This window comes from Mustela nivalis, assembly GCF_964662115.1.
Source record: "Mustela nivalis genome assembly, chromosome: 3".
In the NCBI taxonomy this organism is placed as follows: Eukaryota; Metazoa; Chordata; class Mammalia; order Carnivora; family Mustelidae; genus Mustela; species Mustela nivalis.
Window position 1 is genome coordinate 4,572,913 of NC_139022.1, and position 18,305 is coordinate 4,591,217.

Genomic DNA, 18,305 nt, shown 5'->3' on the forward strand with positions numbered 1-18,305 from the left:
CCCTGCTGGAAAGGCCACGTGGAGCATGAAAGGAGCCCACCGAAAGCATGTGATGGACCCTGTGGACACAGCCCTGCCCACATTCCGGGTCCACGGAACCATATCTGCCAGGAAGGTGCCGGGTGCAGACACCAGAACAGGCCGGGGGGAGCCCTCAAACCCCTGGCTGCCCAGGGCGTGTCCCTCTCCGCACTCTCTCCGGCTGAGGGCGGGATACAGCTCCAGCACAAGGATCAGGGTCTTCCGGGTCTCAAACTGGTCCAGCAGCGCAGTGACCAGAGGGTGGCTCAGCGTGGCCAGGATGTCCCGTTCGCGATACGCCTGGGTGCGCGTCCTGCTCCGCAGGGGGATGAACTTGGCTGCGCAGAACATCTGGTTTCCCTTGTGTTGCACCCTCTTCACGAAGCCGAACACGCCCCTGGGAGGAGGGGAGCCACGCTGGGCACCGGCGCCAGGCTCCCGGGATTCAGGGCTGGAGGAGTCCTCCAGGGAAGGACATCGCTTCTCGGGGCGATGCTTCTGGGAAGCCTGGGCTCCCGGGGCGGGGACTTGGGGTAGGAACTCCGGGAGGTGGGACTGGGGGCGGGGACTCGGTGGTAGGGACTCTGGGAGGCGGGGCTGGGGATGGGACTCGGGGGAAGGGACTCGGGGAGGCAGGGTTGAGGGGCGGAGACTCCGGGCAGGGACTCCGAGAGGCGGGGCTGAGAGTCGGGGACTTGAGGGGTGGGGACTCCGGGAGGCGTGTCTGGGGGGGGGTGCTAAGACTTGGGGGTAGGGTCTCTAGGAGGCGAGGCTGGGGGCACGGACTCAGGGTAGTGATTCCGGGAGGCGGGGTTGGGGCGGGGACTCGGGGTAGAGACTCCGGGAGGCGGGTCTGGGGGGCTAAGACTTGGAGAGAGGGACTCCGGGAGGCGAGGCTGGGGCCGGGGATTCGGGGGTAGGGATTCCGGGAGGCGAGGCTGGGCGGACAGACTCAGAGTAGGAACTCTGGGAGGCGGGGCCGGGGCGGGGACTCGGGGTAGTGATTCTGGGAGGCGGGGCTGGGGCGGGGTCTGAGGGAGGGACTCTGGGAGGCGGGGATGGGGGCGGGGACTCGGGGTAGGGACTCCGAGAGGCGGGCATGGGGCGGGGCTTCCAGGGGGAGGCAGGAGCGCCTGGGGCTGGCTTTCTGGATCATACCTTCCAATTTCCTCCTTGACCTCGTAGAAAGAGTGCAGTTTCCTTCGATAACTTTGTTTCTCTGACTCCAGCTCGCCGTCTCCTGCAGTCAAGGAGCGGGAAGCCTTTGGTTTTGGTAAAGATGGCCATCTCCCCTTGTGCTGGAGCCTGTGAGAGGCCACCCACCCACCCTGTGCCCACAAGTAGCAGACACTGGTGTTCTGGAAGGGACGCCCAACTCACCCCCATGGACTACCAGCTCTGCTTTACATAGCACCTGGCCGCCAGCGTTGCGGGCCAGGCATGTGTAGACACCGGCATCGTGCTGGGTCACGTCCCTCAGCACCAGGGAGTAGGTGGCCCCGTCCTGCTGCTGGCTCAGCCGGGCGCCGTCCACCAGCTGGGCATTGTCCTGGAGGCATAGAAGGGTGGGGCGGCCATCAGCCCACCCTGGGGCCCCTGCAAGTCAGCCTGTCCCGCCCTCATGAGTGTCTTGCCATCAGATGCGAATGCCACACAGTCCCCAAGCCCAGCACCCCACACAGCACCTGTCCCTACCCGGTACCAGGTCACCATAGGCTGTGGGTTGCCCTCAATAACCGCATGGAACTGGGCTGTGCTGCCCCTCTGTGCCTGCACATCTTCGATGGTGACCTGCATGGACGGGGGCCCTGGAATGCAGGAGGAAGCCTGTGAGGGAGGGGGGCCCCAAGCTGTGCCTCCTGCCCTGCCCACGATGGCCCCTCCAGCATGGAGTCATCAAGATGGCGCTTGCAGTCACAGACCCCTCATGGACCAGCATTGATCCTGGGCTTGTCCTGACACCCCAGGTGGGCAGCCAGGCCCTGAGATAGTCTCTCCGGGAACAGAGCTCACCTACACCCCAAATGAGAAGAACCCCCCCCCCGACTTTGCCCAGGCCCCAATGGCCAGGAAGTGCTTCCTTCCGTCTAACCTCTGTCTGTCCTGCTTAGACCTTCGCTCTCCACCCCTGCTGGTGAGAGCAGCACTCAACATCTGCTTCCCTACTATCAGCACCCCAGGGGGAGAGACTTCACCCCTCCCAAGGATCTACCTCCCAGCAAATACAGGGAAAGGGGCAGTGAGGCCTCTGGCCACAGCAAGGCTGGGACAGGCCAGGTGGCGTCACAGGTTCCTCTGCATACGTGTCCCCCCAGTCCAGGGCATGGGGAGCACAGGTGTAACCTACTTGTGGCAGCCGCATCGCTGGCCTGGTACACGTATGTCCTGTGGGTGGTCTCCATGAACACTTGGCTGTGGATGTCCCATAGCGGCACCGCACCTGCCCCCGGCCAGGCTGTGCCCTCCATCCTGTGGTCATGGAGCCAGATGACACTCTGCCCTTCTCTTATCCTTCTGGAGTGCAGGCGGCCAAGCCTCACCTTATGGGTGAGGGGGCATTGTCCTGCCTCCCCCTCCCTGGACTGAAGCAGACATTTTGGGAGGGAATGTGCACAGAGGGGACCGAGCCCTGGGCGATGAGAGGGTTCCACCAATACCCCTCACTCTGAGGGTGACCTCTCCTCCCTGCTGTGCCCCTGGGATGTCCCCCCCACAATCTGCCCTAACCCAGCATGCCAGGGAGGTTACCTGATGGGCACGACACGTCCCTGGTCCTCAGTGTGGGCTCCGGAGTCCTGCTCCTGGCCCTGCTCGGGGAGAGGCTGTGGCACCTTCTGGGGCTCAACTGGTAGGAGACAAGGGGTGTAGTGAGTGCCTGGGATGCAGCTGGGACTGTCCCCCACAATGGGCCCCATGTCATCCTCCAGGCCCAGAGGGTGGGAGCACAAGGCAGAGCAGGGACTTCAGGGATGCAAGGCCCTCTGGATATGAACCACCAGGGAACACCCACTCTGAAGCCTGGGGCTCCCTGCAGAGCCCAGACCCCAAGGCACTCTTCTGCCCTAGCTCCTAGCCTGGGCCACCAGCCCTAAGGCTCCCCTCACCAGCCACTCTGCAGGGCTCTGGACACCCAGGTGCAGCAGCTTCTGGGGGGAAGGGACTCAAGGCAATATCCCTGGGGGACTCATCAGTCTGGGGTGGTGGTGGGGGTCTGTCCTGTCCTCCTCCTCCCCCCTCACTTCTTCCCCCCTCCTCCTCTGTCTCTTCCCCCCTCGTCCTCTCTCTCGTCCCCCTCCTCCTGCCTCCCCCCCTTCTCTCTCTCTCTTCTCCCCTGCTCCTGCCTCCTCTTCCTGGCCTACCCAGAAGCACAGGGTACACAGCTGTCTGCCCAGGGCTGACGAGGACAGATATACTCAGGAAGATCCTCCCAGCACCCACTTCCCTGCCTAGTCTCACCAACGGGGAGACTGAGGCTAAGTGCATGGAGCCATTGGGATGTCAGGGTCCGCAGAGCTCTGCCCACTTGCCCACACAGGATGGATACCTGGGGTGGCTGAGGCTGGGGCCAGCACAGGCGGAACTCTGAGAGCAGGTGGCACTTGCCAATCAGCCTGAGGCCACTGGGCCTCATCAGATGCAGCTGCAGCATCTGTGCCTGGGGGTTGGGGGCCAGCCTTCTGGAGTTTGAGTGGCCCCCCATGGCCAGGGCTGGGGCCAGCATGGTCCCTTGTGGAGGGTCCTGGAGATTCAGGGCACACTGTGACTTCCGGGTCTGCTGGTTCCAGGGCAACTGGGGGAGGGACTGCAGCATCTGTGGCAGAGGCAGGTCAGCATGTCAGGGTGAGAGATGGCCTGGAACCCGGGAAAAGGCTCCAGAAGCTTGTCCCAGTCTTCAGAGGCTCTCCTTCCCACCTGCCTGCACCACCCACCCACTCCAGGCAGTGGACTCAGGACCTGCAGGAGCATACAGGCTCCTCTGGGGACAGGTGGGCCTGGACACCTGCCCTCTGTCCTGGCTTGCCCCTGACCTGCCCTCTGTCTCAGTTCGACCCTTCCCTTCCCCCTGGGATGGGCTACCCCCTACCCCATGGCCCACTCCAGATCCCAGAGAACTGGGCCACCCAAGCTGGGGAGGACCCAGCCCCATGCTCTAGGGTAACCTGGGGACAGCCTGATGCTGTCAGGGACCAGGGACTCCTTCCTGCCCTCCCAGGCCAGCCCCCACTCCCTGCCTTGCACTTGCAGCATGGCCACATTCAGGCCACCACACGCCAAGGGCTCCTACCCCAGCTCCTCATACAGACCCCAAAGGAATGCTCAGACTGTCCCACATGTGGGCTCCCTGCCCCCAGATCCTGGAACGTTTTCTTCTTCTACCCGGAGGCCAGTTTGCAGAGCCACACCACAGCCTCACACATGCCTGGGATGCCCACCACTCCATTCCCAGCAGGTCCCCTGCCTGGAGCTCTCCCCTGCCCCAGACCTCCTCTTTTGCTGGTCTTCTGTACCCTCAGACCCTCTAGGACAGAGAGATACCTGGGCAGGCTGCTGTCTGTCTGCCCTCCATGGCACTGGGGCACCCATCCTGCCCTTACCCCATCCCAGAACATGAGCATACCCCTGACACCGCACACCCTCCCTGTCAATCTCACCAATGGCCCCCATTGCACAGGGGGCAGGAAGTTCTGCTCAGCCCCCAACAGGCTGGGAAAGACCACTATGGGCGTCCTGATCCCAGTATATGCACCTGTGACCAGCCACACAGCCCACGTGAACAAGGCAGGCTGGCGAACCATCACGCCTCCACCCAGGGACCCTAAGAATGGGCCAGAACCCACAGGCAGATGCTGGGTGCCAACCCAAGGCCCTCCCTAACAAGACGCCGGAGCCACCAGAGAGACAAGCAAGAGAGCAGAGCAGGGGAACTGCAGGGAACCCGTTTATTATGACTGGGGGTCACACACAGACCCTGGTCCACCCTGCAGAGAGGCCCAGGAGTTCCAGCAGGGCTGAGCCCTACACAGGCCTCCCAGGGCCAGAGAGAAATGTTCATAGTGAAGATGTAGCTGGGGAGCCCCCCGGTGAGTGGAAGACTGGGACCTCGGCCTGGAGCAGACGTGGCAGCCTAGAGCACCTGGCAGCCTGGCCTCGTGAACAGGGCAGGACAGATGCAGAGTCCTTGACCCAGAGCTGCAGTCTGCGAGTCCCTCCAGCCTTCTGGACTTTCTGAGATGTCAGATCTGTGCACGGTGTCTTCGCTGGACCAGGCCCCCTGAGGTAGCAAGTGCCTGGAGTGAGAGGGGTGGGCAGACTCCAGCCCTGAGTTCTTGGAGACTTAGAGAGAGGCCCAGAGCATATGTGTCCATGGAGTGCTGGTTTCCACCATGCACCCCCAGGGCCCAGCGGCCAGGCACCTGCTGGTCACGACCTCAGCCCTGGGAGGGGCCGGGGGTCTTGTCCCCATCCGGGCGGATGTGCAGGGTGATGGTCTCGCCCACCGTCCCAAAGCTGACTGTGTGGGTGCTAACCTCCGTTTTGAAGCTGCTCTGGCCGTTGTCTGCAGACCTCTGGACCTGGATGCAGAAGGACGGCTTCCAGGATGCAGTGCTCCCAGCCTGGGCCTCCTGCATACAGAAGGAGACACCCGCGGGGCCGAGGACCTGAGGCCCCAAGGGAGATACCTCCCAGTGACTGAAAAAGCTAGGCGGGCTTTGAGAACCCGGGGGACGCCCTACGTTGAGCAGGACGGGTTGCCCCACGGCAGGCTCGGTAGGCTTGCTGATCTCTCTTTGGAGCACAGAGACCTCACAGGGCGGGTCATCAGAAGGGCTGGGCACAGGGTCATGGCAGCCAAAGGTCTCCCCTTCCCGGGGCACGTAATCCTCCAGGTCAGCCAGCGTCAGCACTCGGCCATCGTGAATGAGGACCTTGGGGTCACGGTCCCAAAGGCCGTTGGTGCCCAGGTTCTCCTCCATCAGGATGCCGCCTCCACCCTCCACATCCTCCATGGGGATTTCCTCTTCAGCCGCCTGGGGAAGGAACGGCTCAGGGGTCTCCTCTGGCCCCGTGTCCATGCAGAAGATGAGAGGCTCTCTAGTGCTGACCATGGCCCTGCCCTGGGCCTGGGGCTCCTGAGCCAGTAGGTTGTTGTTGGAGTTGTTTGCATTGGGGTCTCCTATGGGGGTCCCACCAGGCAGCGTGAAGAGAAGCCCTGCCGAGCTGTCAGGTGCCTCTCTGGTGGGGGATGCACCCCTGGAACCCGTCTTCTTCACCCTGACTTCGATGGTCTCCTCGACCTCTACCCACTTGGGCTGCGGCCTTGTGCCCTGGGGCAGGGCCGGCACGTGAGACTCAGGCTCCGTCACATACAGTGTGGGCACAGTAGGCCTCCAGCCTGGATCCACCTCAGGCCTGCGGGGCTGTCCGGCCCCCAGTGAGTACAGCAGCTGGGGGGCCAATGGGCCCTGCCTGGGCGGGCTGGCAGTGCGGCGGGAAGGCGAGCGGGAGGGGGACTTGTTGGGGGACCGGCGCCGGCCACGGGGACTCTTCACCACGGTGGTGATGGTCTCCTCTCTGCAGGGAGAGGGCCAAGAGAAGATGTGCACAGAGACCTATAGCCTCGCCCGGTGCCCGCGCCATCAGCACATGCAGGGGCCATGTGAGTGATCAGATCAGTGTAGCGAGCAAGTCACACTGCGCAAACCCATTCCTCCATGTGTACTTGAGCCCACCCTCGGGAGTCCGTATCCAGAGATAGGGGCTGTTTGTTCCTATGAAACAAAGCACAAAGCCTCATCTGACCAACCTCAGACTCTAGTGTGCAGATCTCAAAACAAGAGTCGAGGCTACGGAGGAGGACCATGCTACATCACAGGGCACCTCCAACCCACACCAGGTTTGGTTCACAGTGTTTCCACGTGTGTCTCCTCTGTTTATGGCCGTCTTCATTTGGAGATGCCAGTGCTCCTTGCAGAGCTGATGGACAGGGAAGCAGGCACACAACCATGTGCCCTTCCTCGTCTAGTCCATGAGTGCTTTGTGCTTCGTATCATGGGGAGCAGGAGCCTCAATGGTCCTCAGCTGGAGATAGGTTGGCAACTGATTCTAGGTCCAGGAGGGTTGTCAGAGCCCTGATCTGCTGCATGTGCCCTGATGTTCGTCCGGGGTTGGGAAGCCCAGAAAACACCTGGCTCTGGGCGTGGCTTGGCCATCACGGGCTGTGTGATGTCAGACAAGCACTTCCTCTTGCTGGCCCCTCCCACCTAAATGGGAGTGGGCAGGAAGCAGGAGAGGAGGCAGAATGCAAGACCAGTTGCATGTGGGTAAACATCAGGCCCTGGCTAGGGACTTTGCAGCAGCCTTGGGGGATGGGTTTGACCTCCTTTTGCAAGTGTGGACCACGAGGCTGAGAAGGCTGGACTCCTGCCCAGGGCCAAGATTCAGAAGCCCACCAGTCATCCCCGGTACCCCTCTGCCACCCAGGACCCCTGACCCTCCTGGGTGCTGTGGGTAAAATGAGTATCGGGCAGTATCAGGGAACAGGGATGTGCTGAGTAACACACCAACCCTGGGGAATTCACAACTCTCCTGGGCCCTTGGACCTGCATTTTCTCCTCGGCTCGGGCACACATGTGCTGACAGCTCAATACGGTTGCCACCTGCCTTCTATGACTAAGGCAGGCTCATGCTCGCTCTCCGTCTCATTCAGCTTTTGTCCAACTCAGGGCTCCACCCAGGAGAAGATTCTCCCGGGGATGGGCCCAGAGATGTGTGCTACCTCTTGAAGTGCATAGCAGTTATAGGTCCTGCCTGCTCAGCCCTCAGCTGATAAGAAGGAAATGCTACACCCCCACTTAATTGATGGAGAAACTGAGGCTTGGAAGTGTGGCCTCTTCCAAAGTCACAGGACTACCTTCCTGCCTCATGCCCAGGCTCAGGAGCACTAGGTTTGTCCCTGGGTCGGAGCTTGCCCAAACATCAGGGGAACCTGGGCCAGGCCCATCTGTTGGCCTCATTCCTCTTCAGTTCACCAAGGCAGGACAGTCAGTCACATGGGTAGTGGTGTCATGCCTCCTAAATGCCTCCCTGTGTTGGGCTCATTACTGCATCCATGAAGGCATGTAGACATCCTGCACTGAGGCTCCCAAGACAGCAGGTGGGACTGCCAGGTGACAGGGGTCTCTCTCCAAGCCCTGAATCCTCCCCGTGTCAAGTCCCCACTCTGTGGTGTGCCCTTGGGGGAGATGCCTGGCACAATTCCTCCAGCTGAGTTCCTCCAGCAACACCGGGTATGTGTTGCTACCTGCCTAAGCCTGGAATAGACTAGGCTGCAGGATGCCTCTTGAGTCATCTAGTCCAGCTGCCCCAGGTTCTAGTCCTCTCTGAAGTCCTACTGATGGGGCAGCCTGGCCCTGTCTCTGTTTCTCCATTTTGTTATCTGTAAGATGTAAATAATAGAAATTCTCCCTTCACAGGTGAAAGGGAGCATTAGTCTATGTATAGCTCTGGCACCACCGCATACCTCCAGGGATGCTTACTACTGCCACATGTACTGTGGGCAGCAATGTGCCTTGGTGGAAGGAGGAAGTTGAGGAAGGGTTAAGCCAGGATCTGACCAAATGTCTGGTGATAGGATTCTCCAAAACTTGGCTAAATGCAGGCCCCTTTAGGAGTTCATAGGCCCACAAGGAACCAACTGGAGCTTCCCTGTCAACTAGTCTTAGACCAGTCTTTTTGCCTCCTGGGTTTTCCAAGCTTTTACACCATCTCCACCCGTGCACACCTCCTACTGGAACATCCAGGTCAAAACCAACTCTGTCTTTTGTGGGCTTATTCAGTTCCAGACCTCTTTTATTTAAGTAGCAGCAACCCCAGACTTGAGGGCACCCCAAAAAATAGATGGGGTGGTGGGCGTGGCACCAGGGAAACGGTTTATCTCCTGGTTTTCTGTCATGAACCAACCTGAGCAAGCCTCTTCCATGAACCTGAATTTCCCCATCTCCCTAATGCTAGGGTTGGGCTCGGAGATCTTTGAGGGACCTAGAGCTGTGCTTCCCACCAGGATTACACTATTTTAATTAAATACAAGTTAATGAGAGTACAATCTAGAATTGAATTCTTCAGTTGCATTTGACACATTTTAAATACTCAGTAGCCACATGTGGCTGGTGGCTGTTCTTGTAGTGCACATCATAAATAGAATATTTCCAACAGGACAGAAATCTCTATTAGACAAAAATGCCCTAGATCCTAGGGTCTGAGGGGTAAAAATCCTCCCTCTAACCCACCATGGGAAGCAGTTCTTGGTCCCAGCTCCAAATTAACTGATGTGATTCTGGGTCCAAGCCCTAGGTGAGCCACTGTGAAGTATATAGTAAGTCTACCCTGTGGAAGCATTGGAACCATAGAGGCCCTGGAAGAGAGAGCTATGAACTGTGAAGATAGCCAAGGCCCCACAGGAAGGTGCATCCCCTCAGGGGCATCTGCAAATTACTGGCAGCCTGCATGGTGAGCAAAGGCCATGTGGGCAGGCAGTTAGAAAAGCAGGTGGCCAGGCCACACGGACAAGGTCCAGGTGGGTTAGTGGGCATGCAGGGGCACTGCAGTCAGAAGGAAGGTTAGGAACACGCCTGCACTTACATGATGACGGTTTTCTTGGGGACTTTAGTCTCCTGCTCAGTGACTACAAAGAAAACAGTCGGAATAGCGAGGGTTACAGATCAGCCAGTGCTTGGATGCTGAACCATTTGAGTGGCATGGCAGTGTAGTAACCTGCTTGGCTTCAGAGCACTGTATCCAAGCCCTGCCTGATCTGCCTGTGTTAGGTTGGAGCCTCAGTTCTGTCCTCTTTAACATGGAGATGACAGTGGCTGCTCTGAGTGGCTGGGGGACAAGTGTGTGTGACCTCAGAGTGTTCCACATCAGGAAATGAGGGTCTTGCAGGGACTGCAGGAAGAGCAGGGGCCCCATCTGGGCTGCCCAGGCAGAAATCCCAGCTCCTTCTTCAGCACATGTGCCCAGGGAGCCCTGTGAACTTGTCAAACTGGAGGTTCCACTTCTCAGAAAGAAACTGAAGGCTGGGGTAGGGGAAGGAGACCCATGGGAGCTAAACTAAGACTGGGATGGCTGGTGCCTAATTTATAAGAAATCCTAATGACCAAAAGCATCTCTCCAGGGGAAGGGAACACTGGAGTCCTAAAGATGGCACATCTGAGCTCTGTATCATGAGGCCATGGAAATCCCATCAGGAGAAACCAGAGACACCTGGACAGAGTCCTGAGCTCTGAGTGAGCAGGGAAGCCTAGATCTCTCCATAAAAGCTTCCCATAAACTTAACTGCCTTGATTGTCCTATCTTTCCATCTTCCTGGAAACAGCAGATGGAGGGCCTAAGTCCAGAGACAGGATAGGACTCATCTGGGATAAGGCAGAACCTATTCTCACCCATTCTGAGGCCTCTTCCTCTGCAGCTTCTAGGCAGGGTCCAGCCTGCTATGGAGATAACCCTCCCTCCCAGCCACACCCTCCTGGACAGCAGGCAGTCCAGCAGATATCAGTACCCTCAGATCTCAACAGTCCCTCTTACCATCCTGGGGACATCCACCATTCTGAGTGGAATGCTCAGAAAAATCAAGTGGCATGGCCTGTAGCACACAGTGCTCTGGCTTCTGGTGTGTGGGATTTTAGGCTTTGCTAAAGTCACATAAAGAAAGGGTTTCCCTTAAGTGACCAAGAGTATTTTAAACTTGTCTCCAATTGTGTTCGTGTGAATTAAAGATACCAGCTCTGTCTGTAAGGCCCTTGGAAGCCTCATTTACTTGTGTATGTATGTGCACGTGTGTTTGTGCCAGCTGCCTCCTGGAGAGGGAAGCCCCCTGGGAGAGAGAATGAGATCCAGACAAAATGCCTTGTGTGTCTGGATTAAATTGGACCCAGAGAGATCCACGTTGCCACTTGTAAGCCTGACCCTGTGTGCAGAGCAGTGGGAAAAGCCAGAACTCCTTCCCTCACCCTCCTTTGATTGAAGTCCCATCCTGCTGCTCTGGGGAGTGGTGGTCAGGGAATGTCTTGGCTGCTACATTCCTGGTGCCGTTGTTCCTGATCTGACCTGACACCTGATGGGCTCTAAGCCCTGGTGGATACTGGCAGCAATCAGAGGGGGTGCAGCTGTGCGAAGCGGGGCTCCTGGCCCAGTGCAGCTCCAAAAGCGAGGGGGCGGCACCCACCCCACAAGGTCAACTGGGGCTATTCTGGCTGTGGAGCCACCAGGTTAAAGATGAAGCGGCAGGATAGGGTTAGGAAGCAGCAGGTAGCGGGCTCCAACTCCTGGGTCTGTGAGGACTGGATGCCTTGGATGTGAGGTACCATGTTTCTGGTATTGGAGGGCTGCCCCTCTTCCAGACGTCACAGCCATGAGACGTTGACAGAAAGGGACCCATCATGACAGTGAAGTGAATGTCTCTGTAGGACGCGCTTGTTGCCAGCCGGAGAGGGAGTGCTGAAATCCTTGCTCAGCTCCTCCCCAACATAAGACACCATACGGCAGGAAGTGGAGGTGCCTGGAGACACCACAAGGCCCTCTGCAAGGCAGGAACATGGACCCTTGCCCACTCTGTGATGGCTGTGAGGTCGAGCTCCAGATGCCAGGTAGGCTGACTCCAGGAGGGTCCAGATAGGATCCCCGGGACATTGGGCCCCAGGATGGACTAGATCCATTATCCCCCAGCATCACAGAAGCCAACACTCCGGACTTGGAAGGACATGTATTCCAGCCTGTCCTACTGTGAAAGCTGCGGCTCCACCAGGTGTCAGTCCAGCCTCTGCCGGCATGCCTCTGGTGACAGGAGGCTCACCAACTGACAAGGTAGCCCCTTCTAGGTGGGGTAACCCAGAATGGAAGAAGCTGTCCCTGGGCTGCAGCCTGCCCTGTGAGCACCATAGGACTGCTCTCTGACTGAGCAAGCCTGGGGCAGATGCCAGCTGCCCCATTTCCCATCCTGGCCATCGTTAGTCCGGGCACAGCTAGAACCCTGGACTCAGGTGTGAGTGGAGGCCTGAGGTGTCCTGCAGCTAGCTCTCCACCCCCCACCCAGGAATACATCTCCCCTCAGTGACACCCATCCCAGGACCCCAGACACCACCCCAGGCCAGGCTAGGGAGGCACAGCCATGGCACTCTGCTTTTTTCCATGAACAACCCAACCCAGTGGGAGGTACCAGGCCCCTGACATCACTCCCTCTCCTGGGAACCAAACTGAGACCCAGCAGCTGGTGCTCTGCTCTCAGCACGCCTCCCACAGAGCCATCATCCTCAACGTTCCTGCTGCCTATTACGACGCCTGGCTGGCCACTGCCCCACAGCCCACTGGGCAAGGCCTGGCCTTTCTACATACTCACTACAGCCCAGGAATGGTAAGGCAGACGCAGGCCTCCCCCACCCCCAGGGCTGCCCTCCAGCCTTGCTAAAGATCTGGCCTCAAGGCTCACCTCATGCTGTCCCAATAGAGAGCTGGGAACCAGCCCTTGAGCCAGGGTCTCTGCATCCCCATCTCTCCCACCCAGACTCCTCCTCGGCCCTTACCACTCTTTCTCCAGGAAACACACTCTGATTGGAAAGGCTGGCAACCAACCTGGCACCACAGTAGCACTTACCTTCCACAGTGGCAAGCTGCTCCCTGCGAAGCTGCTCCCGGGCCCGCACAGCAGGGCTCTGCATGCACAGCTCTACCCCGCCCCTCGCAGAGCCCAGCTGGTTCACCAACTGCAGAACGGATGGCAGGAGCCTGCTCAGAGCCAGTGACACCCTTGTGACCGTTGGGGCCATCTCTAACATAGGGGAAGCCCTCCCTGGCTGTGACCCAGAGCCACAGAGCCTGCCACAGAGAAAGGGTCCCCACACAGACCTAGCATTGCCCAGGGGTTTCCTAGGTGATGGGGACACTATCTGTATAGCTCGGTGTGGTGGCCCTGTGGGCCCTGCGCACTGGAAATGGAACCAAGTCTTTACCTAGAGCTAATGTACTCAAACTGCACGTGTGGCTAGCAGTTGCCGGATTAAACCATGTGAATCCAGAGCTAACTCCGGTCTGTGTGCCTCCCCAGGAACTGTGGTGAGGGACAGCCCCCACCTGGTCCCACCAAGGCTACCAGCAGCAGCCACACAGAGGAGGTTGACAGCCAGCAAGAGCCACAGCCTGCACACATCTTACACAGAATACCACTGGCCCGGCAGGTGGACAGGTGGTTTTGGGAGAGAAGATGTCACCCAGAGCTCCCAACCAGGTCCCTGTCCTTGCCATGGACACTGGGTGATGGGCTGGGGGGTCCCAACCTCATTAGGGGATATTCGGTGATGGTGGGTCTGCAATTCTCTCCCTCATCAGGGATACTGAGTGATCACAGATCTGGGGTCCTCGCTCTCATTGGGGACACTATATGATGGTAGGTCTGGGGTCTCTTCCTTCATTGGAGACACTGAGTGATGGTAGTTCTAGGGTCCCTTCCTTATCGGGGACACCGGGTGATGGTGGGTCTGGGGTCCTCTCACTCATCGGGGACACTGGGTGATGTAGGTTTGAAGACCCTCCCTCATTGGGAAGACTGAGTGATAGTAGGTCTGGGGTCCCTCCTTTATCAGGGAGTTTGGGTGATGGTAGGTCTGGGGTCCCTCCTTTATCAGGGAGTCTGGGTGATGGTAGGTCTGGAGTCCCTTCCTTATCATGTACACCAAGTGATGGTGGGTCTGGGGTCCCCTCCCTCATTAGGGTTACTGGGTAGTGGTAGGTCTGGTGTCCATCCTTCATTGGGGACACCAGGTGATGATGGGTCTGGGGCCCCTTCCTCATCAGGGATACCAGATGATGGTAGGTCTTGGGTCCCTCCCTCACTGGGGACACTGGGTGATGGTGGGCCTGGGGCCCCCCATTGGGGACGTGGAGTGTTGGAGGGTTTGAGGTCCCTCCTTCATTGGGGAAACTGGGTGATCACAGGTCTGGGGTCCCTCCCTCATCAGGGACACTGGGTGACAGTGGGCCAGGAGTCGCCTCCCTCATCATGGTGCAGGGACCCTGGGTGATGGTGGGCCCTGAGGTAGGTCCCCTGTGTCTGCCCACCTCACCTCGCACTCGTAATGGCCCAGGTCATCCTTGCTAGCTGCCAGGATCTCCAGCACTAGCAGACCACTTCGGGGCTCACTCAGGGTTCGGTACTTGCTGCTGGGAGTCAGCAGGGCCCCGTCCTTGAACCACCTGAAGCCAATCCCAGGGAGTGAGAAGAGCCTCCCTACCTTCTTCCATTCAAGACCCTCCACTCGCCCACCCTGAAGCACCAGGCTTCCATCCAGAACCCACACGCTCCTGACACCACCCCCCAACCTTCAGAGGGGGCTGCCCTCCCTGGGGCAGGAGCCATGTTCAGAATCTGCCCAAGCCCACACAGTGAGCATGCTGCCTACCTCCCCTCTTGTACCCTGGGTGCAAGCCGCCCAGCCCACCTGATCTGAGGGTGTGGGGCGCCTTCCACGGTGCAGGTGACCTGCACGTCCTCTCCCTCCACAAAAGGAATGGCCTGGACCTTCTTCACAAACCTTGGGGGTACTGTGGTGCCACAGAGCAAGCCAAGGGAAAGAGATACAGAGAGACCACATGACAGAGCAGGACCCTACCCCCACCCGCAGACCTGCACCCCCCATGGGCCACTGAGATGGAGTGGAGTCCGGATGCTGCCTCCTCCAGCCTCCCTCTTGGGGTGGGCTCACCTTGCACCAGGATTTTGCCCAGTGTGCTAGCATTGCCAGCAGCGCTGGCTGCAAAGCACATGTACTGGCCCGAATCCATGCCGGTCAGGTTGTCCAGGATAAGGGCACAGGAGCCGTCAGGGTCTTCGATGAGGATGTGGTGTGGATCCACCTCCACTGGCTTCCCATCTGCAAAGGAAGGCAGCACTGCCATAGAAGGGACCCTGCTGGGGACAGAAGGCTGGCCTGCCTGGGGGTCACAGTCATGGCGCAGTGCTGGGGGGCCACCCCTGGACCTCAGACCCCTGGTGGGGAGTCCTGCTGGCCACACTGACCCAGAGCCCCATCCCCTTCCCCAGACCTCTGCCCACCGTGTGGCCACAGAAAGTAGGCTCACAGCTGGAGGTGGGGTCCAGGCAAAGGGACCAAACACCACAGAGGACACACAGAACCTCGGCCACCTGGCCACTGCAGACACACTCAGATACTGCTCATGTCCCTCACCACCATCCAATCAAACCTCTCCAGCCATATAATGGTGCTCTCCTGGGTGGTGGGCCGGCAGATGAGCGTCTTCCCTGGGAAGAACCCTGTCCTCCACAGATACCTAGACTTTACAGGTAGACACCTTCCCACAGTCCTGTCTGTGCCAAACGCAGCTGCTCCATTACAATGGTCCCCAAGCCATGTCCCGACTCACAGAACCCTTGGCGTGCACTTTCTTTCAAGGGACCCCGTTTCAGGAGAGTGTGAGCAGGCATGCTGGCAGCCTCATGGAAACCCAGCATCTCCTGAAACCCGTGGTTCCTCTCCTTTGGGGCAACCCACCGTCTGCAGGGGACACCTCACTCCGAACATGTGGACAGGGGCGTGCTGCTTTCTCTGTGACCAACCCTGCAACCCCAAGGTCTTGTGTTCTGTCTGCCTCAGACTGGCTCATGGGTTTGTAAGCAGGGAAACACTTCAGCGACGAGGAAGGGACACCATCAAGGACATGATATTCCAGGGAAAAAAGGAGATAAATAAGCAGAAGGTCCCGTGGGCCAGGTAACAGGACCTTCACGAGTCCCTGGGACTCAGTGACAGACTCACTGACCACACTGCAGGGTTCGCTGGGCAGTAAACCCCACTTCCCGTTGCTGCCTGTGGATGGAGGGAGTGTGGCAGGTGGCTTCAGTCTGGGCACCAAGAAGTGGGCTCAAGGACAGATTTGTGGACGGTGCTCTGGTGGACACGCTCTCTCCTCGGAGAACACCCAAGGTTGGCTGGCTTCCTGACAAATCCCAGAGCCCATTCTGGGTGAAAACATAGCTGTCCCCAACCCCGCTGGGCAGTGGACAGGATGGCCAGCACCTGAGTGAAAGGCCAGGCACCAAAAACAAGGGAAGGATTCCTTCAGATGACTGGAAATCCCTGGGAGAGGCTCTGGGCCAGCAGACATCCATCCAATGGGTCATCATCTTGCATAGAAACCCCACAGAGAGGCTCCGGACCAGCAGATGCCCCATCCAACAGGTCACCACCTTGCATGAGAACCCCAGGGAGAGGGTCTGGGCCAGAAGACACCCCATCTATCAGGTCACCACCTTGCATGGGAATCCACAGCCAACCAAGGGGCACAGAGTCTTGGACAGTGATGTGATGTTGCTGCCAAGTCCACATCCCTGAAGGGGTCATCGTATCCCAGAGACATTCCTGCTGCCTGGAGTGGGGCTCTGTCGAGCCCTGAACACGGACCGTTACTGAACTGCAGAAGTGTCTTCCTTCTTCCCTCCCACTCCTCCACCATCCTGACCTCTGCTACCGAAGAGATAAGTGACTACAGGTGGGCCTCAGGCAGGGGAGCTCAGATTTTCTCAGCTCTGCAGGAGGCTGACACCTGCAATCTACACATGGGATACAAGCAAGGTTCCAGGGAGCAGAGAAGAGTGTGTCACCTTGGGGCCACATCCGGGGACCATGGCTGTGGCTTCCACTCTGCAGTCTGAGGTCTGCTGTTTGGGGTTCCATGGCTGGAACGTGGGAGGGGACATTCCAGGTGGGGACACACCAGATGCAGAGGTGGCATGACCACCAGAGAGAGCAGGTGACAAACATCACTGCTCCCGTGGCTCCCACCGGTGTAGACAGGCTGGCTGTCATGGGATCCACTAAGCAGAGCCATGCCTCCACCAGGGGCCCAGGGATGCTGCTTTTTCAACCCTCGGTCATGCAGACACCATGACCTCTCCGCATCCTCTCCATGCCAGACGGTCAGTCCTCTCGGGAGGGTCAGGACGTGACCCTCTGCTGCCACCATTCAAACCTTCCACCCAGGTGATGACGGTCTGCTGGCCAGCAAGTCAGACGCCCATTCCCCATGCTGGGTCCCTCAGTTACAATAACCAACCTCTGCCTCTTGGGCCTGACACCCAAAGTGCACACACACCTCCAGACTTTATGTACTGGGACACATCCCCCCTTTGAGTCCGGGTCATTTCACGCTGCTGAGACCCAAGGTGCACACTGACCAGAGCAGCATCGGGGACACACAGACGGGAGCTGGGTCCCGGCCCTGCGGGCAGATCAGGGCCACCAGCATGGCCCTGTGGGCTCTGTGCTTCCCGGTGAGGGTCACCCTGGGCCCACCAGCCTCGCTCGGACTGCTGAAGCTGGCCACTCGATTTGTTATCCCACAGACTGTGGACAGGCGGACTGAAGGTCCACGGCAGCAAAGTGAGGTCGCTGCTGGCTCCCTCCTGGGCCAGCAGGGCTCCTGCATGGCATGGCGCCCAAGGCCATAGGGACACCCTAAGTCCAGGGTGGAGCCCCAGCACATGGAGCGTGCCCTCATCCTGGCAGATCCAAGGTTCTGGGGGCTCCCTGTAGGGTCTCCTGCCATGACGCTGCTTCAGGCCATGGCAGCCTGTAGCTGTGGGAGCTGCTTCCTCGTGACAGTGTGTGCCAGCGTCTGCTGACCCTTGCCTCTCCTGCCCACCCCTCAGGAGAGCAGCTTGGTCACCAGACACCCAGCTGTCCCCGGAACAAGTCCTCCCCTCCGGGGTGTTCATGGCATTAAAGGAGCAGAGGACCACCCAACTCTCACCCTGCTGGCCACTTCAGGGTAAGGTGTGTCCTCCTTTCCCCTCGGACACAGACATGGCCTGGCCAGCACACATTCCTGGGGGCAGCCTGGTCAGAAGCAGGGAGTCCCAGGGGCCCATTCTGCTTCCGGGAAACTTTCTGAACTACCTTGTCCCTCTGAACTGGCCATCCCAGGCACAGGTCTGGCCATGGGGGGATCGCAGGATGGGAAGTTGCACTTCCAGGTTCTGTGCGGGGGAGGAGACCCCAGAACATGGGAGCAGTAGGGCTCCCTCTAAAAGACGACTCCAGGGCAGAGAAGGGGTATGTGGCTCTGACCCTAGGACCCAGGGAAAGCCCAGCAACACCCCAGGTGTTCTCAACAGCCCCGCCCTTGACCAGAAAGGACAGACAAAGGCCCACAGGACCTGACCATCCTGGGATGGCTCCTTTAAGACCAGGACTTGATTTGGGTCTTCGGGTTGCAGT

General features: G+C 59.0%; 1 protein-coding gene across 24 annotated transcripts in view; it reads right to left on the bottom strand.

The window, feature by feature from the left end:
- The window catches only part of OBSCN (obscurin, cytoskeletal calmodulin and titin-interacting RhoGEF), a 142,710-nt gene that overhangs the window by 9,506 nt on the left and 114,899 nt on the right, over positions 1-18,305 (bottom strand). For 22 of the 24 annotated variants that reach the window (XM_082723998.1, XM_082724001.1, XM_082723990.1 and 19 more), the window contains 11 exons: positions 14,775-14,942; positions 14,511-14,613; positions 14,136-14,265; positions 12,671-12,779; positions 3,566-3,832; positions 2,770-2,866; positions 2,369-2,490; positions 1,717-1,829; positions 1,402-1,570; positions 1,180-1,261; positions 218-418 (listed from right to left, as the gene is read on the bottom strand). In XM_082723998.1, coding sequence (XP_082580124.1) covers positions 218-418; positions 1,180-1,261; positions 1,402-1,570; positions 1,717-1,829; positions 2,369-2,490; positions 2,770-2,866; positions 3,566-3,832; positions 12,671-12,779; positions 14,136-14,265; positions 14,511-14,613; positions 14,775-14,942 — 1,561 coding nt within the window. Of the gene's footprint in view, positions 1-217; positions 419-1,179; positions 1,262-1,401; positions 1,571-1,716; positions 1,830-2,368; positions 2,491-2,769; positions 2,867-3,565; positions 3,833-4,947; positions 6,595-9,660; positions 9,704-12,670; positions 12,780-14,135; positions 14,266-14,510; positions 14,614-14,774; positions 14,943-18,305 lie in introns of those variants that run through there. The other 2 variants (XM_082723995.1, XM_082723994.1) reach the window with 1 other exon arrangement.